This window comes from Equus asinus, chromosome 12, assembly GCF_041296235.1.
Source record: "Equus asinus isolate D_3611 breed Donkey chromosome 12, EquAss-T2T_v2, whole genome shotgun sequence".
In the NCBI taxonomy this organism is placed as follows: domain Eukaryota; kingdom Metazoa; phylum Chordata; class Mammalia; order Perissodactyla; family Equidae; genus Equus; species Equus asinus.
In genome coordinates this window covers 48,526,462-48,549,457 of record NC_091801.1, presented here as the reverse complement: position 1 = coordinate 48,549,457, position 22,996 = coordinate 48,526,462, and the positions used below count along the sequence as shown (strand labels likewise).

General features: G+C 37.4%; 2 protein-coding genes across 4 annotated transcripts in view; one reads left to right on the top strand and one right to left on the bottom strand.

Moving 5' to 3' along the window:
* The window catches only part of LOC139039806 (basic proline-rich protein-like), a 71,079-nt gene extending 62,578 nt beyond the window's left edge, over window positions 1–8,501 (bottom strand). The window contains exons 1-2 of the mRNA XM_070480901.1: window positions 8,463–8,501; window positions 1,681–2,792 (exon numbers count right to left, since the gene is read on the bottom strand). Coding sequence (XP_070337002.1) covers window positions 1,681–2,792; window positions 8,463–8,501 — 1,151 coding nt within the window. The remainder of the gene's footprint in view (window positions 1–1,680; window positions 2,793–8,462) is intronic.
* RNF19A (ring finger protein 19A, RBR E3 ubiquitin protein ligase) overlaps window positions 2,132–22,996 on the top strand; it is a 44,949-nt gene continuing 24,084 nt past the window's right edge. The window contains exons 1-2 of one of the 3 annotated variants that reach the window (XM_014867361.3): window positions 2,132–2,270; window positions 19,372–20,139. In XM_014867361.3, coding sequence (XP_014722847.1) covers window positions 19,544–20,139 — 596 coding nt within the window. In that variant the 5' untranslated portion in view covers window positions 2,132–2,270; window positions 19,372–19,543. Of the gene's footprint in view, window positions 2,271–2,430; window positions 2,976–19,371; window positions 20,140–22,996 lie in introns of those variants that run through there. The other 2 variants (XM_070481405.1, XM_014867362.3) reach the window with 2 other exon arrangements.

The window sequence follows — 22,996 nt, the reverse complement described above, 5'->3', positions numbered from 1 at the left end:
TTTATATTGCATTATTATTATTTTTCAGTAATCCAATGAGAAATGATGAGGCCTTAGCAGTGGTTTTCAACTTTGGCTATGCATTGGAATCATCTGGGGAATTTTAAAAACTATTGATGCCTGGGTGCCAGCCTCAGAGATTCTGACTTAATTGGCAGATGCAACCTGGGCATCAGGATTTTAAAAGCTCCACAGGAGATTCTAATGTGCAGCCAAAGTTGAAACCCTGCCCTAAAGGCAGGAGGGGGGGATACAGAAGAGAGTGAGTGCAGGGATGTGTCCGACGTATAATAAGCAGGACTTGGTGGTTAATTATAAATTGGAAGTGACTGAAAGGAGGGTGCCTGGGAAGAATCCTAGATTTCTGGCTTGGGCTTGGGTGAATGAGAGAGGCATTTTGAGAAAAGATAAATTCTGACTTGGATAGGCTAAATTTGAGGTGCCTGTGGGGATTCAAGTGGAGATGTCCAATAGATAATTGTTTTTTAATAGATTTGTGCTGCCCTAATGAAGAAGAGAAAATCCCTCTAGATTTCAGGCAGACAAGAAAAGCAATCTCTGGAAAATGACAATTGTACAGAGTACAAAACCATTCCCACTCTGCACAGCCTCTTTACTCAAAATCCCCTTCCAAGCCAATGCCCCATCTGTTCTGAAATGTTGTTCAACATGTTGATATATTTTCAAGGATTATATTATGTATGGGTACTGTTCCATAAAGCCATTTAACTTACTATTCTTGTATTACCTGTAGGCTTAAAGTACCCCATTGATTAAGTTGCCCGAAGCCTTCAAGTAGCATTTAAAGGAATACATAACAGCTTAAAAACTTCCAATAAATGAAAATAAACACACCCATTATTACTTTCTTTATGATTCATGGTCAGATACTTAGACCTAAACTGCCTAGTTTAGCTTTTTAATTGGTAAACATTTACTAGATTACCAGATACCAAGTATGATCTGAAAGACCATGGCTCCTTGGTTTCTAATTTAAATTAGACAGACACACCTAAAACAAGGATTGATAGGGCGATATATTTAGTTAAGTAACAGATGGCGAATGGACATTCTGTCCAGCATCTATCACATTCCGTTTCTCAGTATTCCAAGGAAGAGTGACTCTAAATCTTGAACAGAAATCAACTAGAAGGGAACGGACCAGATCTGGAACGAATGCGTTTACTCAACTAAGAAATGATACAAAGTCATATGTAGGTTAAAAAATTCGAACGGGGTATGACTGGCTTAAGGGTATGAGGGGCTTGAACAGGTAACGCTGGATTAAAATAATTCAGAATTTATCAATAAGGACTGATATATGAATTCTAAATACTTAAGCGACTTGGTGAAATTAAGGGAGAAAAAAAGGGGTAGAAATGAAAAAAAGAAAGGTAACACCCTCACACAGGGTGTTAAATTGTGGGTAAGAGCTGCTCCTAGGAGCCTCTGCGCCAGACTCAGGTCTATTAAAACTAAAAGGACGAGTGGGTGGGGGCGCCGCCACTCTCCGGGAAGCACATTTCCTCGAGAAGAGTGGCAGAAACTCGCTGCAACATCCCGGCTCTGCTCTCCCCTGGGCTGCCAATCTAGCAAGTGAACCGTGAGCACACAAAGGAAGGATTAATAGCGTGCGAAATGCCAAAAGCCAGGTCCCCAAGTCCAGTATTTTCCCTTCACCTTGAGAGCAGCTTCAACCACCCCCGCTCGTCTTTGCAGGAGACACCTGCTCCACAGCTCAGCCAGCTCGGGGTGACTCTGAGGGGCAGGAAGGGCCGCAGACTGCCCCGCGCGGGGTACAGGGAGCGGGTCCGCGCTCTGGGCCACCCGGCTCGCAGGCTCGGCGCTCCTAGGCAAGCGCGGGGCGGACACGCATAAGCGAAGGAGCACGTCCCAGAGCCGCGCGCGCGGGCCCGGTGGGCGTGACGCCATGACGCACGGCACGCGGGCGGCGGGGCGGGGCAGGGCGGGCCGGGGGCGGGAGGAAGGAGTGGGAGGAGGAGGCGGGGACTGCGGGGGCTGAGGGAGGGGGAGAATGGCAATTGCGGTGCTGGTTCCCGGGAACAGCCGTCAAGACAGAAGTGCGGAGGAGGAGTTCGGGAAAGCGGCTGTCGGGACGCCTCCTCTCGGTTCCCCGCTCCCCAGCTGAGAGGCTCCTCGGCGGGTCTGAAGGACCCTCCTCCGTACTTCTCAGGCTTCTGCCGCCGCCGCGGGGAGATGGGCCTGCTCGCCCGCAGCCCTGCGCCGGCCGCGGCTCCGAGGAGTTGAAGGTACGGGCGGGCTCGGGAGGAGGGTGCGCCGGGGCAGGAGGGCAGGGGCGGCTCCCGTTTCCGACCCAGGGCGCTCTGGCACGGCCGCTGCCCTCGCGCCCCTCCCAGGGACGGAAATGGATTCGGAAATCCCAAGGGAAAGGCGCCCCCTTTCGTGCTCGGCGCGGGGCCGGGGGTCAGGCCTCGGGCTGGTTCCGCGTCCCCCGGCCGGCCCGGGCCCGGGCGTCCCCTTGGCTGCGGGGGCGGAGGCGGAGCGTGGGATCCGCCCCGAGCCCTGTCCTGGCCCCGGCGGTCTGTGGAAGGGCCGCCGACGGGCAGTGTTGTGACGCACCCAGGCGGCGCTCCCCTCGAGTACTTCCTCAGCCCCTCAAGCTGGCGACACCGAGGGCAGCCGCCTCGGGGAGGCGGCGGGGGCGGAGCGCATTCCTGATGGGTGAAATCGGCTCTAACGGGACTGATTTCCGGGCCTCGCTGCAAATTCGGAGCCGGGGCCAGCGCCCCCCACCCCTGCTGCCGGGGGCTCTAGGGAAAAGGAGGCACGCACCGGGGAAGGTTCATCGGGGGAAACTGCCACCCCCTTGAAGAGCAGAAATGAAACATAGGAAAAATGGTGCAGCCTTGGGGTAAAGTATGTGTTCACAGGATCTTCCACGATTGTCTCCCTCATGCTGAACCTTCAGGGAGTTCCCAGCTTTCACCCAGCAAGTAATACCATTGTTTCTAATTTCTAGTTTTTCCTATCATCTGGGTTCCGCTCTGCCGTTGCTCTTTTCCCCCATTTCCATTAATGGGAAGAAGGAAAAGAAGTTAGGGTTCATTAACCCCGCGACAAGGGCAGTAAATAAAAGAGAGGAGAGAGTGGTTAAGGCTATATATGGGAGAAAGAGAGGTCTTAATTTTTTCCCATTGGCCCTTGAAGGTAGAAGTATACGAACGATTCTGGTTATTATTTACTATTCAGATTGTTGCAGAGGGTTCTGTTGGGTCGACGTTGGAAAGGACAGCGTCTAAGTGGTGCTGCAATTTTCAAACCCAGGTGTTGGCTGGAAGTGCTAGTTTTAAATGTTAGTAAACAGTGGAGGCATAAAGTAATTCTTTCCCCTGACTGCTTGCCTTAAAATGTTTGTGATCTCTTCTTTTCATTCTACTTTTTTTCCTCTAAGAACATGGCTGTCTTTTATTTCTTTATTTTTTATTATTATTTTAACCAATAAGTCTGACAGTATGCCTAAATTTCATTTTCGCTTTTGCCGCTAACCATCTCAATGCGAATCTTTCCACTTCTGTTTATAATTCAAGCTATTACCGTATTTGCCTGTTTATGCTTCCTTAACACCCAAGTACCTGAACGGAATTAAAATGTAAATACTTCTCTCTATTTAGAAAATGGTGATGATCTATTGTCAACTCTTATTTTCAAATGTTCTTTCCTTGCTATGTGCAATTCCATCGTAAAGATTTAGAATTAAGTCTTGGGACTTAAACCAAATTATGCACCAGCAACAAAAAAAAAAACCCTCCTTTTTATTTGTTCAATATTTTCCTTTTTTATTACTGTATACAATTTAACTGAAGTTTAAATTTCATGTGTCCACGGAAACTATTTTAATGTGACCGCAAGGTGTTTTTCTGGGGAAAAAACTACATTTGGCGAGTAATGTTAGTGTATGTTTTCCGTATCTCTGACTTCCAGAACTAGCCTAGTAAGGTTAACTTTTAAAACTGCAACATTCTTTTAGAACTTGAAACAACCCAATTCCTAGTATCCAAATAGTAGCTACTTGAAATATTGTTTCATTTTGGGGATGCCTCAACTGATCATTAGTTTATGTAAAGAACAGTCCATTTTACTGTCGTCTAACCAGTGTTGGAATTTATTTTTAAAATTTTGGTGGTGATTTATAGAATTTTGGGTGCCTTTTTACTTGACGAAATGAAACCATATTTTTTTTCTACCTAACATATGAAAGATACTAAGGTTAGTATCTGTTTTTAAAGACACTTCAGCCTTTTAGTGGAAAATGAGTGCACGTCACAAATTTGAAATAAGGGAAGTCATAAAGTGATATTTTTGCAGTTGTGAATGTAAGACACTTGGTGTCACCTATTTAATGGGATCGAATTGACAGATGCTAGTTGTTCTTATGGAGTTGTTAGATTGAATTAAATATAAGTAATTTGAAGCAAGCTTCTTTAACATTTGAAAGACTTTCTTGTATATTATGGCCGATTTAAGATAAAATTATGATTTATCTTAAAGACTGACTTAGATTTTTCACAGAAATTCTTTGGTTTCTAGTTCTCCCAACCCTTTTTTTTTTTTTTAATCTGGAGGGTATGGGATTGAAAAATGTAGTTTTCTGATTTTTTCAAGGGGGAGAGGGCAGACAAATATGTGATAACATGTAAAAGTTGCTAGTCAAGTGCTGGGCACAGAGCAAGCTGGGGATAAATTTTGTAAGCTGGGGGTAAGTTTTGTTGCATTTTCGTCTGAATTGCGTCCTTATATTTCTTCTCTACTCAGGTTACAAAGGGAAAAATCTTAAGAGAATTATTTTTCTGATGCTGCTGACAAGTGACAATTGATTGTCAAATACAGGCTGGATTCATGCTGACTAAGCTTTATGCTATTTTATTGTTTGAGGCACATATAAAAATTAGGCCATTTTGGGCTGAAGGCCAAGGGAAAATTGAATTTCTAAATTTATATTTGCATATTGCATTGTATTTGGCAAACTAGCACTAGAAGTTTGGCCTGAAAGGACCCATAATCCTATATGGAGTACTTTAGCTTAAAGATTTTGGTTTGAGTCTTTTTTGGCAAAATGTTAATCTGATTATTTATGGAGAATAGTTAAATTTTGCTTACGTTATTATTTTCTCTAATCAGGAGTAATTATTATTTTTCTTCCTCTTTTTTTTTTAAAGTCATAGGATATCAGTTCTTTGTTAGCTGACAGAAGATGTATAACATCGAAACTCTGTATATAACCACACCTGCACAGCTAAAGATTGAGGATAGTATTCCTTTCTAAACACATCTGTGTTTCAGATGGTGGTAAAATTCAACCAAGAAAGGCGGTGAAATCATTTTGAGTATTCAAAACTTGGGTGCTTCATTTATTTCTCAATAGGTATCGTATACCAGTAATACTTTCTGTATTAAAGTGGGAAAAATTAGCACCTTTTGATAAAGTAGTTTTTGCTTGTATTGCTCTCTTCGTAGCTGTCAATAAAACCTGAACAATTATTTTGTTTATTGTAACATTTTCTTGAAAGCTATTCCATTAGCCTTAAAAGTGTTATGTATTCTTGTCTTATTGATGTTACTTAGTATTTTAGTTTAAAAAATCATTTACTACAGACATAATACTTGTTAATATGTTTTAGAAGTCCTATTTAGGAGAGTTTTCTTATGTGAAAGCCTCAGAAGGACAAAACTAATAAGAAGTTATTTTAACCCTCAGTTAAGTTTGTGCAAAATCCTGCTCGGAAATCACCTTAATTTATTTAAGCCCAAAAGAAACTTCAAAACTTCTTGGGTCCGAAAAACTAGAGTTGGCTTTTTAAAATTATGTACACTTAACAATTTCGACCTCTGTCCTTCTCTGGAGACCCTTGAAAGTATAAATAGTCCTGCTGTAATGTGAATAGCAGGCAGGTTGCCAGTTAAAGAGACACTGGTAGAGGTGAGTCATAAGGAGGGAGCAAGAAACCAGGAGAAGCTACTGGAATGTTATAGTATTAGGCTTCAGATAAATATTATGTAGCATAATAATTTAAGTATTGTATCACAAAAATAGTCTGCCATTAGTAGTAGGATCTATCGATGATTTATGTTTTGTGATTTCTAAGTCAGGTATTGACATTTCCTCCCCAAAATTGGTATTCTAAATTAAATTATTCTTATGCATTATCACAAATGAGAAAATAGTATGTGAAATGTGCAGTAGAAATGGAGGAGATAATGTAAACTTTATGATGGCAGGGATCATTCTCTTTGTTCACTCAAAGTCTCAGCATTTAGCATAAAGCCTGACAATAATAGGTGTTGAATAAGTATTTGCTAACTGAATAAATTATGTATAATGTAAGTATCTATTTCATAACTTTCTCTACAGCAGGGCCATCTAATAGAAATATAATGTCATAAATATAATTTAATATTTTCTATTAGCCACATTAAAAAAGTAAAAAGAAACAGGTGAAATTAGTTTTCGTAATGTATTTTATTTAACCCAGCATATCCAAAACATTACATTTCAATGTGTATTAATAAGTGACTTTACATTTTTTATTCATACTAAGTCTGTAATTCAGTATGTGTTTACACTGGACAGCATAGCTCTAGGGGCATTTCCTATGAAATATTTGTCCCTTTCCACGGAAATTCTTTTCTTTGTCTTTTGATAGTCTTTTTCTAACTTGTTGGTGTGTCTTTTGAGACCAAATACAGAAGCGCATATGCCATTGAACTGGAATTACTGAGTTGAATTGAAAGTCAGGACACCTGACTCCTCTTGGTTTTACAACTCCCCCAAAATGACTGTGCCTCTCTCTTTCCCTGTCTATAAAGTGAGGGAGAATATGCTACCATCTATTTCATTGGATTCGTATAAATTACATCTTTGAAACACTCTGAACTACTCAGACAAGATATCACAAAAGAGATTTTTTTCATTATTAGTAACTTGTCATAGGAAGTCTCACTATAAAAACAAAAGGAAGAAGTACGCATGAGACTACTCCATGTGGCGGTCCTGTTACCTCCTATATTAGAATCAGTTACAATGAATAAATCAATACAAAATGCTCTTGTAACATAGAGAATCAGGAGAGGTGTCTAGGTCTATTAGAACACCAGATTTTAAACCTCTGATCCATTTAAATATTGCCTGAACTAATCTGTTCTTCAGTTTTTGTTTGTATGAATAACCCACACTTCTTATATAGGTATCTTTAAATCAAAATCATGAAATAAAGTTCTTTGGGAAGAGGAGACGGGGACTGATAAGTGAGTGTGAGTGGGGAAAGTAAAACAATCATTTAGAAAAGGCTATCATCACAGGATTTGTAATGTATAGCCCAATGACTAGTTCTTTTATCCAGACCAAGGGGGGCGATGGTTACCTGGGAAGCAGTTGTACATAGCCGAATATAGCCAAATCAAATAGATGTCTCCTTATAGGCATACCCTTTAAAAGAAAAAAACTTTCCTTATGGATGAACATCCTTTGGCCTTTTGCATAAACAGAACACTTTGCTGATATCTTTGGCAAAAATTTCTGGAATCATATAGTAGGTTGAATGGTGGCCCTCAAAAAAGTTCACATCCTATTCTCTGGAACCTGTGCATGATACCGTATTTGGAAAAAAGTGTCTCTGCAGATGTAATTAAAGTAAGGATTTTGAGATGAGGGGATCATCTTGCATTATTTGAATGAGTCCAGAATCCAATTGCAAGTTGTCCTTAGAAGGGAAAAGAAGAGGGAAATTACAGGCAGACAGAAGTGAAAAAACACACAAGAGGAGGAGGTAATGTGACCATAGAGGCAGAGATTGGAGTGATGTGTCCACAAGCTTGTAGTCACCAGAAGCTGGAAGACGCAAAGAACAGATTCTCTCTTGTAGCCCCAAAAGGGAGTGTGGCCCTGCTGGATTTTGGACTTTTAGCCTCCAGAACTGTGAGAAAATAAATTTCTGTTGTCTTAAGCCGCCCACTTTGTAGTAATTTGTAGCAGCCACAGAAAACTAATACACAATCAAAAGTCTTCAGAAGCCAAAGATCTGTGCTTATCTTTGTTTTATATCATGTATTGTAAATATCAGAGACTTGACAGTCCTTCCTTTACAATTCTAATCCTTTCTTAGAAATATCAGAGAAAGTTTCTTAATACCCTCAAGTCTCAACAGGCCTAAGAAATAGATTATATCCTGTAAGATATATTGTTATTTTTCTCTTCTGTCATTCCTTCACTCCTGCTCCCAATTTGCCCCTTTTTTGCTCTTAAGATATAGTTCACATTTAGGACGGGGGGCAAATAAAATATTGATGGGGCTAGACCAATAGGTTTTGTCTTCTGAAGGTATAATTCCTAAAAGGTCCGCCTTCCACCTTTTCTATCTACTTTACTGATCCTCCTCTTCTCCCCTGTGTCTTAATGGTGGAACGACACAGGCCTCAGTCCTTACCCTTCTATTTACTCCTTTGGTGATTTCATCTGTGCTCATGATTTTACACACCATCCATATAACAACTCCTCCCAAATTTATATCTCTAGGTCGGACGGTTTTCCTGAACTCCAGGCTTGTTAAATGGGTATTTGGATATACTTTCCCACCTAAGATATAAAAGGCTTCTCAAACTTAGATGTCTGAAAATGAACTCCTGCTCTTAGCTCCTCTCTAAAACTTACTCTCTTCACAGCCTTCTCCATTTCAGTGGATAGCAGTTTCAGTCTTCCAGATAATCAGGCTCAGATCCTCTTGGAATCCATCAGGAAATCCTATCAGTTCTACCTTCAAAACATGCATCAAAACATATCTTTATCACCTCCACTGAAAAGCCTGTCATCATCTCTGTCCTAGATTATTGCGATATCCTTTAACTTTCTCCATGCTGCTACACTTACCCCCTTCTTCCCATTCTATTCTTAGCACCTGAATTCTCCTTTTAAATTATTCAGATTCTAAACTATCTCTGTCTGTTTAGAAGCCCCAGAGTTTCCACAACTCACTTAGCATAAAAGCCAAAGTCCTTACAGTGGTCTATAAAACCCCACACAACCTGGTCATCCATTCTGACCTGTCTCATATATTCTTTGCCTTGCTCATTTTCCTTTGGCCACATTCTGGCCTTTGGGCTATTCCTTAAACATACCAGGCACATTCCTGCTTTAGGGCCTTTGCAATGGCTGTTCACCCTGCCATGGTTACCTTTTCCCCAGATTTCCACATGGCTAACTCCTTTACCTCCTTCAGGTTTGTTTAAATGTCATCTTTTCCGTAAGCTCTGATCACCCTTTTAAAAATTGTAATCAGCACCACATGGATACACACTCCTGATTTCCTTTACCCTGCTTAACTTTTTTTCCACTCTCTATCAAAGAATCACAGTAAAGTGCTTAGATGAAGTATTTAGAATATTGTAAGCTTCTATGTAAAAATATGAAACAATTTTTAGTAGTTTGTTTGTAATTACTGACCTAGAATGATTTGTGGAGATAAGATAGGATTTGGGCCTTGAAAGAAGAGTGAGACTTTAGATAAGCAGAAAAGATGGAAAAGAGTATTCCACACAGAGACAAAGGCATAGGAAAAGTCATGGAGGTGAAACCATCTATGTTTTTTCGTGTATTTAACAAATAGATCAGTTGGCCAGAGTGTGATATTTATGTAGGAGAAAGGTAAGAGACTAAGTTTAGATTGTGGAAGGCTTTGAATGTCATGGAAAGTTTGAGATTTATTTATCTGTGGGAAGTGAGTGGAGATTTGTAAGCAGACCTTAGCAAAAAGGCTAATGTGATCATTCAGAAACCAGTAATTAATGAAGGCTTAGACTGGGAAGTAAGGCAGTAAAAAAGTACTGAGACTGGGGCTGGCCCCGTGGCCGAGTGGTTAAGTTCGCGCGCTCCACTGCAGGCGGTCCAGTGTTTCATTGGTTCCAATCCTGGGCGCGGACATGGCACTGCTCATCAAACCACGCTGAGGCAGCGTCCCACGTGCCACAACTAGAAGGACCCACAACGAAGAATATACAACTATGTACCAGGGGGCTTTGGGGAGAAAAAGGAAAAAAATAAAATCTTTAAAAAAAGTAAAAATAAAAAAAAGAAAGGACTGAGACTTTGGCTGTGCCACATTAGCTGTGTGGATAAATCAAATAATACATAGACCAGTGCTGTTCAGTAGAATTTTCTGCAGTGATGCAACTGTTCTAGACCTGTACGGCCCAGTATGGTAGCCACTTAAGGCTATAGAGCATTTGAAATGTGACTAGTGCAACTGAGGAAATGAAATTTAAATTTTTTAATTTTTAATTAATTTAAACTTAAAAAGCCTTATGTGGCTAGTCATGATCTATTGGACTGAGTAACTTTAGACTACAATTTTCTCACTTATAAAATGTAGAGGTTAGATTAGAATACTAGTGTCATTAGAAGGTTAGGTTCTGTGGGGCCAGCCCTGTGGCTGAGTGGTTAAGTTCGCGTGCTGTGCTGTGGCGGCCCAGGGTTTCCCTGGTTCGGATCCTGAGCGCAGACATGGCACCACTCATCAAGCTATGCTGAGGCGGCATCCCACATGCCACAACTAGAAGGACCCATAACTGAGAATATACAACTGTGTACGCGGGGGCTTTGGGGAGAAAAAGGAAATAAATAAAAATCTTAAAAAAAAAAAAAAGAAAGAAAGGTTCCACAGCCAAATAAAGTTGGTGCTATATTTTGAGAAGAGCAAATGGGTATTTGTTTGAGCAGATGCACCTGTGCATGACCAGCATTTGTGAAATAGTTCCACGTTTGTAGCCTTTTCACTCTTTGTATCTCCATGACAGACCAACAGACAGATGGGTAAAAAATATTTAAGGCAGTAATTGCCAAAAAATTCAGTTACTCAATTTAAATCAAATCCAAGAAGTTTAGTGAACCCCAACCAGAATAAATACAAGGAAAATCACATCTAGGCACATCTTAATCAAACTGCTGAACATCAAAGATAGAGAAAGCCATTAAGATTTATATTTTTTCTTTATTCCTCACCTTCTCCCAAACTCTCAACATAAGCATATGTTGCTGAAGAAGTTTAATAGCCTGTTAGGCTTTTGTAATATAGAATACATCATCTAAAATAGAAAGTCTTGTTTCTTTATCTTCTTTCTTGATTCTTTTACTTGAATATAAGATAGCACAGGCTTCACTAGTGACCAAAATTAGTGATCAATAGAAACTCTGCTGGGAATCTCTGTACCTATTCCCTCCTCACTTAAAAAACAAAAGCAAAAAAAATGACTTTTTACTTAGTCCCCTTTCTATTCTCTTCGACAGTGCTAGTAAATACTGTTGTATACTAATTGTATTACATTCATGTTTTAGAGGTGCTGAACTTCTGTGTGTCAGACATCAAAAAAAGAAAATTAGAAGCTGTGGGTACTCTTTGCTCTTATACTTAGTATTTAAACCATCAACACAAAATTATTGGATTTTCTCCATATTTTAACCTTTTTGAGAAGTAGCAGAAGAAGCCTACTTTTAGCTGAATAACAGAAGCAAAAACAGATATTCCAGAGTATAATGGGATTTTCTTCTGGGAAGTAATTTCTTTATTGTCTATAAACTTTTTTGCCCAGCCTTCTGTATTTCTAAAACACCCTCTCATGAGTCTTAAATCATTTAGGCACGTGGGTGGCTATTAGATGCTACTAAAGTGTTTATGGTTAGGAGGTGTTTATTGGTAGAATATTTTAAATCTGTAATTCTTGACTGTATAGTGTCAAGATACTTAATGTCTTTTATTTATCCTGTAGCACTTGTAGGATAAAGGTTCTTGTCTTTTCAGTTTAAAAAGCTAGATGTAGTAAGGTTGTATTACTTAATAAAGGTCACACAGCAATAGCAACCCCAAAGCAAAGATGTGAATCTTCAGTTCCTCACTGCCACTTAATGTGTGTTCTGTGTCATAATTTATTGAGCCAGTGTTTATTAGGCACTTGCTATAAGTTACATATTGTGTTAGGTACTGGGGATACAAAGCTTGTCTTAGATTTCATTTCACCTAACATTTAGTTCTAGTATAGAGCCAGGTTTTGTTAGGTACCTTTAGCACATGTCAATTTCACTTTATTCTCATAACATCTATTTGAAGTGAGTGGTATAATCCGTATTTTATAGTGGGGTTCACAGACTCAAGGAGGTACCTTATCTAGGAGATTTTATAACTAAAAGTGGCTGACCAGGTCTTGACTCCCAAATTCTCTTTTTTATACATTCAGTACTAGGTGTTTTTTATTTGCCTTGTTTTCTGCCCCAGAGGAGGTTGACCTCTAAAGACTGCCTGACTTGGGCTCCCTTGTTCATTTCTTGTCGGATTTAGCCAGCGTGGGGCACTGGCAGTCCGTTGGAGAGCCAGAGGAAAGAGAAGCTGGATATTTATTCTTCCAGCTGCTATTGGGCAGCTCCCCTCCAGTAACTGCTTCCTCCCTGCCCCTTCATTCCAGTGGGTGCCAGTGGCTTCCTGAGTATTTTGCTGTCTCTGTTGTTTCATTTAACCCTGCCCACACCTTTGTAAATTTGCCCTTCAGTTATCTTTTCCAGAATGCTTTGGTTTTTTGCCAGGACCCTGACTGATACATACAGCTTTTCTTAAAATATGGGCTATTACTTGTATGGATTTGAGCTTTCTGACTGTTATCTAACCTGTGTTTATGAGTGTTTAGAATCTGGAACACATTTTCATTTAAAATGATATGGTAATTGTTGGTTAGATGCTTCAACTGGAATGCTCAACTTCTATAATTTTTACAAGTATAAAAAATAGCATGGTGCCAAATTAACGTATTTTATGATGAGTCAACATGAAGTTATCAGCTCTTTTACTAAATCTTTGGTCTTCAAAGCTTTGACACATGTGACATTTATTCTGGGCCATTCCTATTTCTTAGTTCTTAACATATTCCTCAAGACATAAAAAAAAAAGGAACAATCAAGAGATCTTGACTTTAAAAGGATATAAACACTGTGATCTAGAGAATGTTAGGTAAGCAGGGTCATGTCTTCGTCCTTCTCTGTACTAATCTTAGGTGCTACTCTTCAGTTGAAGTACATAAAAAGATCAGGATTGAGTCTCCTTTGCCAGCAATAATACTAATTCTCCAACCAGTTTCTTGAGGGCGTGAAAATTTGTAGCAGCAGTTGACAGAGTCTTGCTTGCTTGTTGGAGTTGTGCTAGACTGGGAAAGAGGGAAAAGGGAGAGACATTTCTCATAGCTTAATTAGCAGATGACTGGAATTCCTTGTGAAGTTGGTGTTAGAGAAGTGTGTCTTTTATGATTTTAGATACTTGGTTGAAAATACATAATTTGGGGTCTACTTGTATTCTCTTCTTTTTCTCTGTTTCAGTAACTAAACTATTCTAGCAACTTTAATTACAGATCCATACTTTTATTTGGAGAGGGGGAGGTATTCCCACTAAGCCAATAGCCATAACATGATGGAGGCCAATCTCAGTTGTCTTTTTCCGTTCACTGCTTTTCTTCATGTTATCAATGCATTATAGTTTGACAAATCCTTGTGATAGTAAATCAATTTAAAGGGCTTCCAAGATTGGGGATTATTGGGAGTTGGGGATATTTCAAATTATGTCATTAAGTACATTTACTGCCTCTCATCATCTGTTCTTGCTCTGAAATGGTATGAATTATATAATTATATATATAATTATACCATGTAAACATCTAGGTTTTTATATATAATATATCCTGAATTTGATCCAGTAAACCTCATATTTGTCTTTGTAGACCTAGTATAAACTAATTGGATTTTTTAAAAAACAGAGCATGTATATGCCTAGGAGGTATGACAATGAAATAAGAAGACTGATATTTTCTTGTGGTTATGGAATGGTATCATCACTTTGTGTCATTTTAAGAAATATTCATTTGTATTTGTTGATGATGTTTGTCTTCATAACACCATCTTGGCTCTGGGTTGTATTAAACAAATCACAAATATTCAAGTTCTACCTTTAAAACCTTATTAAAAAGTTGAAGGTAATCAGGAAAGAAGAACAAAGTGAAATTTTATCTGAATTTTAAAAGTTGAGTACCATTTGCTTAGGAGGAGAGAAAAGGGAGTGGCATTTCAGACAGAGGGAATGGCTTCAGTGAAGCATGGAGTTGAGAGATAGTTAAGACCAGCCCTAGGTGATGTGCAAGATATAATTGTGTTTTATTTTCTGAAATAATTTTTGATATCCTGATAGTGACTAGAGAAGTTATTTCATGAAAGCAACTGCAGACAGATGATGGTACTGAGGCTGAGATACCAGAAGACCTAAATTTGACCCGTAACCCTATCATATACTAATCGTGCAGTATTTACCCTCTCTGAACTTCAGTTTTCTCATCTATCCAATAAGGATAATATCCATTTCCTAGGGCAATGAGGTTTAAATCAAGACACAGATAAAAAGCGCTTTTACAATTCTAATGTGTAGTGTTATTATTATATACAACATATTTTTCCCTTCTTTTTCCAAGCAGTAACCCCACTGTTAGTTTTAAAACTCAAATAATATCTTTGTCTTAATGTTGTGTTCATTTCTGAGGCAGAACATGGCATAATAATACTTAGAGATTCATGCAGTTGATAGTGTACTTTAAAAAGTTGAGTTCAAAAAGAAGAGTACTATATTAAATGATGCAAATATTAGATTTTTATTTTTCACTGGAGAATGGAATCAACTTTTTCCAAAAATAAGTGAAGTTCCTGTATCACTGAATTTTTTTTTAATTTCACACATTTTGTTATCTGTTCAAATTGGCAGAATTTGTGTAATACTTTTTCTTTTTAGTGGTTTGGGGTAGTCTTAGAAATCCAGGTTAGTTTACTAATTTCTAAATGTTTATGCAAATAAACAGTTTGATTAAAAACTCTTTGTGATGGGTAACCCATATAATCTTGATTTCATATATCAGTAAAATAATTAGGTTTAGTTCTTTACTTAATATTCTGAGTCTGGTTTCCCATCTGCAAAGGTAGAATAGTGAAAAAATGGCTAAAACTTGTAAATTGTAAATCACTGAGAAGAGAAGAAAGGGGATGGATATGCCTATACTTCTGGGATGGTAGGATGAAATCATGACTCCATCTTCTGAATCTGCTGTTGGGCCTCATGTGCTCAAAGACTCCCTCTAAATTTGGTGAAAATTGACTCAGCTGTGTTCAAACAATGTAGTAACAAACAGAAATTTAATGTATATAGATTTATAATTATTAGTTTTGTGATATATGTTTCTTCCTCAGACATATGACATTGCGGATAGAGGCCATGTCTGTCTTGTTCATGGTGATAACCTCAGGGTTTAGCACATACTGGGCTAGATTTCCACTCTGAAATTAGGCCAAAATCCCCTTGATTGAGGCATTCCTAATACTCTTCAGTCGCATGTTTCCACTTTCATGGATTTTTTTTTTTATTGTGGTCATAATAGCTTATAACACAGTGAGATTTCAGTTATACATTATGGTTTGTCATACACCATATCAGTATGCCCCTTCACCCCTTGTGCCCACCCTCCAACGTCCCTTCCCCGGTAACCAGTAATTTATTCTCTTTGTCCTTAAATTTGTTTATATTCCACATATACGTGAAATCATATGGTGTTTGTCTTTCTCTGTCTGGCTTATTTAGCTTAACATTATGCCCTCAAGGTTCATCCATGTGGTTGCAAATGGGATGGTTTCATCTTTTTTTGTAGCTGAGTAGTATCCCATTGTATATATACACCACATCTTCTTTATGTAATCATCTGTCGATGGGCACTTAGGTTGCTTCCACATCTTGGCATTCATAGGTTATTTCTGAAGAAAGATAGTCATTAACTTATGTGGATTTTTTTATAAGTCTCTCTTATCATCTCTATACCATAGATTGTTAATGGGTACCTTACTATAATCCTATAGGCTGAAAATGGCTATTAACTGAGGGGTTTTTTTAATGGAACTTTTATTTTTAGTACCTGAAGTTATGGAAAACAAGGAGCCATGTTTTGGAGGCCAAGCCTATAGACTTTAGTTTTTAAGTGAGGATGTTTAGCAAAGTCTCTAGTGTTGGTGGTTCTTAACCAGAGTGTGCAACTAAATTATTGAGAAACATTTTCAAAATATATGAGCTCAGGACCCCATCCTCATTTTGATTGGGTAGCTCTGGGGCAGAATATGTTTTTTGTGGTTGTTTGTGGGGTTCAATTAGGTGTTTATTTTTTTAACTCTAAGTAATAGATGTTTGTGATACAATACTATGCAGAAGGTAGAAAGTGAATACTAAAGATTGTACTCTCCAAGGTAGTAACCATTGTTAATGGTTTTTAACATTTTCCCAGAAATTGTGTATGTTTATGTAAGCCTGTGTGGGTATGTTTTTTCCATAAATATGTTCGTACTGTATGTACTATTTTGCAATTATTATTGTTCACTCAGCGTTGTATAGAGAGATCTTTCCAGTTCATTACACATAAATTGTGGTTGGTTCGTTTATTTTTGCCAGTCCCCTATTGAACACTTAAGTTATTTCCAGATTTCGTATGGGGTTTTTTTGGTCTTGTTTTGTTTTGTTTGCTTCTATCAACTAGGCTGCAGTGAATTTCCTTGCACAATGTGTCTTTGCACACTTGTGTCCTTACATTATCTGAAGGATAAGTTTTACATGTAGGATTGCTGATCAAAGAATATTTCCATCTTGAAGTTTAATAGATAATGCTAAATTAGTTAGTAAAAATTGTGCTGATTTGCACTCCTCCGAACAGTAGGTGAGAAGCTTCTTTCAGTACACACTCACTAACCCTGTTCAATCTTAATCAATTTAACGTGCACAAAGATGTTATCTAATGTATGAATTTTCATTTCTTTAGTTGTGAGTGTTGTCAAACACTGTTTCCTATCTTCCTAATTTTTGTAATTCTTTTTTTCCCAACGTACTGCTTGTATATTTGCTCATTTTGCCATTAGGTTGTACATCTTTTTCTTATCAATGTGTAAAAGCTGTTTGTATGGTCAGGAAATTTTTTCATTGTTATACATGTGTTTCTAGTTTATAGTATTTTTTACCATACAGAAATATTAAATTTTTAGTATTCAAATTTGTGTATTTTCCTTTGAGGCATATTTGTGTATTTTCACAATATTTTAGAAAGGCTTCCTAAGTAGGATGACCATATGTTCCAGTATGTGCCTGTTATCTTAGTTCAAATATTAATAGCACCTCCACTCACTCTTATAGGTTCTCATTTGGATAATAAACTATATGGCTCTCAAATTTCTAAAAGTGTGCATTTTTTTAAAAAAAATTCCCAGGTGATACTGATTAAGTACCACTGGTTTAATATTTTAAGTGATAAATTCTTAGGACAAGATCCTCAAGATACATTCCCTTTACAGTTCTGTTCTGTGATACATATATTGAACACTGGAGTGCAGAAAGCATTTTGAGATACAAGAGAAAATAAAAACATAAAGAAGAAAATCTGCAGAAAATTTTGGTAAAACCTACTATTATGCTCTATATTTTCTTCAGAAGGGAGAATGCTGCAAATAATGGGAAAATATAAACTGATGGACATGAATAAAGTTTGCCTAAGTGAAATGTTTTTCTAGATTTTGTGTTGGGAAATCAATATGGCTTTCTCTGGGATATGTGTTGATATCAACTCAGGAAGCCTTTTTTTTTTTTTTTTTTGACTTTTAATTGTGGTATAACAGTCATCAGAAAAATGCATTAATTCTGAATTCGGAGGTCAATGATTTATCACAAAGTGAACATACCTTTGTAACCACTATGCCGATCAAAGTTCCCTTTGTGCCTCTCTCTGAAAGGTAGCTACAATCATGACTTCTAACATCATAGATTAGTTCTGCTTGTTTTTGACCTTTATTTAAATGGAATTATACGGTACACATTCTTTTGTGTGAGATTCCTTCTTGTTGTGTGTATAGCAGTATTGTGCTCATTTTCATTGCTTTCCAGTATCCTAGAGGGTGAATATACCACAATTTATTTATCCATTCTACTATTGATAGAAATGTGGGTTGTGCCCAGTTTTTTAGCTTATTCTAATTAATGCTGCTATGAATGTTGTTATGTATATCTTTTGATGTGTGTGTGTGCATTCCTTTCTTTTTCACACTCATTTCTAGGAGTATAATTGGGTAATGGAATATCTCTCTTCAAATTTGATACTCTTAAACAGTTTTCCAAAGAAGTTGTGCCATTTTACACTTCCACCAGCAGTCCACATCTTTGCTGACAGTTGGAAATGTCAGTCTGAATTTTAACCATTCTGTTGGGTGTGTAGTGGTCTCCCAGTGTGGCTTTAATGTGTATTTCCCTGATGACAAATGATGTTGAGCACTTTTTCATATCCTTTTTTGAAATGCCTAAGTCCTTTGCCCATTTTCCTATTGGATTGTCTGCTGTGTCATATTGATTTGTAAGTGTTCTTTCCATACTCCGGATACTGGTCCTTTATTAGTTATATGTGGCAAATGTCTTCCACTCCCTTGATACTATCTGTTGATGTTATTGTAATCCAGTTTATCAGTCTTTTATGATAAGTACTTTTGTATATTCTGTTTAAGAGTTCTTTTCATTGAAATACTCTCTTCTATTGACTCCTAGAAGCTTTATGATTTTACTTTTTGTATTTAGGTCCATGAACCATCTGCTTGGGGTATGCACCTTTTCTCTTCTCAGATGGTAACCAGTAAAACAGTCCTATGTTGTTTTGGTTTTGAAAAGGCTGTTCTTAGTGCTCAGCAGTGTCACCTTTGACATAAATCAAGTATCCGTATATATGTGGGACTTTTTTTCTGGACTGTTTTTGGTTCGATTGGTCTTTGTATCCATCCTTGTGATGTACCACATTGTCTTCTTAATTACTGTAACTTTACAGTAAGTCATTATATCTGGCAGTGTAAGAGAACCTCCCCCCCACACACTTTGTTCTTCAACATTGTGTAAGCTATGCTTAGCCCTTTGTATATGCGTGTACTTTTTATTGTCAATTTTAAAAAAAACTCCTAAAAGCAGTGGGGAATCATTGAAGTCTGAGTGATAATGATCAAAAGTTTTGTATGATATTTTAACAATGATAAAGTCAGCTCAAATCTAGAATCTTTTGTTGAATTAAAGAATGTCCTTGTTGTTATTTCAGTGTTGATTTTATATTCTCTTGTAGTCTACTCAATAAATTGGCCTTATTTAAAAAAATTAAAACCTGATGATTAAAGAACATACTTGTTTGATGTTTCATAGTGAGTTTGTAAATTTATGAAAAAACAAGCAGACTAAGAATACAATTAAATGATCTTGGTGTTTTGTTTTGTTTCAGAACATCTATGATAACAGTCTTCTGTAAACTGAACTTTTTCAAGAATTCTCTGAAGGAACCAAGTAGGATTTTCTTACATCATGACTTAATCTGAACGCAACAACAAGAAATAAGTTTTCTCTCTAAATATAATGAAGGGTTGTGTGTAAACACAGACCCTGACTCAATTCTGATGAACATTTTAGACATGAGTTTGCATCGGCAAATGGGTTCAGATCGAGATCTTCAGTCTTCTGCTTCATCTGTGAGCTTGCCTTCAGTCAAAAAGGCACCGAAAAAAAGAAGAATTTCAATAGGCTCTCTGTTTCGGAGGAAAAAGGATAACAAACGTAAATCAAGGGAGCTAAATGGCGGGGTGGATGGAATTGCGAGTATTGAAAGTATACATTCTGAAATGTGTACTGATAAGAACTCCATTTTCTCCACAAATACCTCCTCTGACAATGGATTAACTTCCATCAGCAAACAAATTGGAGACTTTATAGAGTGCCCTTTGTGCCTTTTGCGGCATTCTAAAGACAGATTTCCTGAGATAATGACTTGTCATCATAGATCTTGCGTGGATTGCTTACGACAATATCTAAGGATAGAAATTTCTGAAAGTAGAGTTAATATCAGTTGCCCAGAATGTACTGAACGGTTTAATCCCCATGATATTCGCTTGATATTAAGTGATGATGTTTTGATGGAAAAATATGAAGAATTTATGCTTAGACGGTGGCTCGTTGCAGATCCTGATTGTAGGTGGTGTCCAGCTCCGGACTGTGGGTAAGAAGATTTTTGTCTAATTTTTCTTGAGTTAATTTTTTTTCTCTGTGGATAAAATAATAGTTTGCTGACCATTACTCAAAAGAAAAATCTTGACATGCCAGTTAATTGATTCATTCAATAGATAAACATACATTGAGTGCATAACATATGTCAGGTGCAATAGTGGATGTTAAAGGCAGGAATCTTACTTTACTCATTTTTATATTATCTCTGCATCACATATTCACTTAAGAGCATTTTCAGAAGAAAGGGATAAGATAGTAGAGTACAGGATCTAGTTGTGGGCAAAATTGATTTTCCCCATACATTTGGGGAATTTTTATTTTGGTATAACAGATGAAATGATCAGGGGTTTTGCTTGTTTGTTTTTGGTGGGGAGGTCATTTGTATAAACTTAAATGACTCTTTTTGAAGGGTATCTTAATCTGTGCCACAGTATGATGTAGTCATGCTGGTATAGATAACAAGTATTTACTAGTCTCAAGATCTAGAGGTTATGTAGTACTTCACATGCCTCAACTTTTTGAATTACAAATACCATTTTCCCAACACTTAAAATAATTTTGCATATATATTTGATTATCATGTTAACAGCAACCCCTGTTTAAAAAGAATTACTATGTACGGTTGTCACAACCAGGAATAAACAGTCAATATGCTCTTCAAGAATAACGAAAGCCATAAATACTGGATGTGATTTAGCATACCATTAGTAAACCAGAAATTATCTATAAGTAAGAGTTTGGGAAACCCAGAATTTCCAAGTTTATGTGGATACAATCAGAGACAAGGTTTGAATGTGAGTCTGTCACATGACAATTTCAGGACTCATCATCCAAATCAAATCTGTTTTTAACAGCCTGTCTAGTAGCAAATTTTTAGATTGCATCTAGCCTATATTCTATAATTTTAAATGAGAAAAGTTAGTAATATGTTTCCAGCCTGTGCAAATCTCAACCAGTTTTCCGAGGTGTCACTGGCACTTAACTATCCACCAAGGATTTCTGTGTAATATAAAGCATTAAAAATATTACCTAATTTTTAAACATTTTATGAATTCCTTAGTTGTTTGAAGGACTCAGAGATACTATTCAGTATCAAATTTGAACTATGCTCTCCTATACTACATGGAGCTTGAACTATAACATAAGAAAATAATAGGTTAAAGATAACTGTCTAAACTGGGCCAAGGTTGGCTGTGCTTGCAGGTGTATGGCAGAAGCAAACACTGGTACCCATGAAGGGCTAAATTCTTAAGAAAAAGATAGGAAGAAAATAGGGATAGTGAACAATGCCTTTAAATAACTTGAGCAGGAGACAGTATCCTGTCAGAAGAACAGCTTGGATCTGATTGTAGCACTCTTGATCCCATGGACCTCTGTACAACATGTTCACTGTTGCAGGTGTGCACATTCATTAGAGTAGATTTCAAGTTGGATAGCAATTTTTAGGTTAAAAAAAACTTTTTGCAAGTCATTATAGCAAATTCTCCTGTAGAGAGAGTTCATCTAGTGAGGAATATGCCTCTGTATTGCTTCTTATCTGGAGAAAGAGTGTGATTTTCTAACTGTCTTTCACAGAACCCTAGGGTAAGAGATATTTCATGAGTTCCTTTTAAGTGTTTAATAGTTTTAAAAGAAAAAATCTGAAAATAATGGAACAAATTAAAGAGAGGTTTAAGTGGCAGGACTTCTGGCCAGGAGAGGTTGAGGCAATAAATCCAGGGGCACAAGCTTTCTAGTCACTAAATAGGAGTATTCTCTTGTGCTGAGTGGATTGATCATGTCATCATAGTAGACAATATCAACACTATCAACCTAATGGAACACTATATTTGGGGCTGACATAGATTCTAGTTTATATAAGAACTTGATTTGGGGTGAAGCATGCCAAACCAACTGGGAAAATATAGCTTATTCAACATATAGAATTGTGAAAATTAGATATTTGAGGGGGGAAAAATTAGATTGTCACCACACATAACACATCAAAACAAAATCAAAGCAGGTTACAGAGGTAAGTTATATAAATAAAAGGAAACAATTAAACTAAAAGAAAATACAGGTGAATGATTAGCTTACCTACTGCCATATTATTTATTAAAATTTAATGCACAATCACCCTATAACTTAGAAGAACCACTCCTGATTGAATACCTTAGAGAAACTCTTATGTGCCAGGAGACATCTAGTTAGGAGACATGTTTAAGATTGTTCACAGCAGCAAACAAACAAGAAAAAAACAAATGTTCATTAACAGTAAAATGAATAAACATTTAGTTTCATGCTTACCTCTTGAGAGGAAGATGAAGGGATGTGAATTTTGAGGAGCAATCAAGGAACTTCTAAAGCCACTGATAAAAAAGGTAACCTTAGATTCTGACTCACCCAGGATAGTCCCAGTTGATGCTTATTGTACTGGTGTAATTTTTAATAGCATCACCTTTTTTTCTCAAGTGTTCCAGTTTAGGTTGTGAATTATATGGTCACCCTACTGATCCTGTTCTTATTTTATGGTAGATACAGGGGTATTCGTTTTATTGTTCTGTATAAATCCTTTCATATATATGGAATTTCTCAGTAAAATTTTAAGGTTTTTCATAAACTCAGACTTTGGGATATTTCTGCACAGTTTCTTCTCATTGAAACTTCATTGTTAGAAAGTAAAATGGCTTAGTATTCTGAATATTTTGGGGAGGATAAATGTTAACTCAAGTATAAAATACACAATAATAGAAACAGCTACTTTAATAGATTCTGTTATTTTGAAAACAACCACTCAACTGTTAGAAGTTTAACAAAGAATTGGTCTTGATTAATTTGGCTATAAATTAATTTTTGGTTTTGGTGGTTGT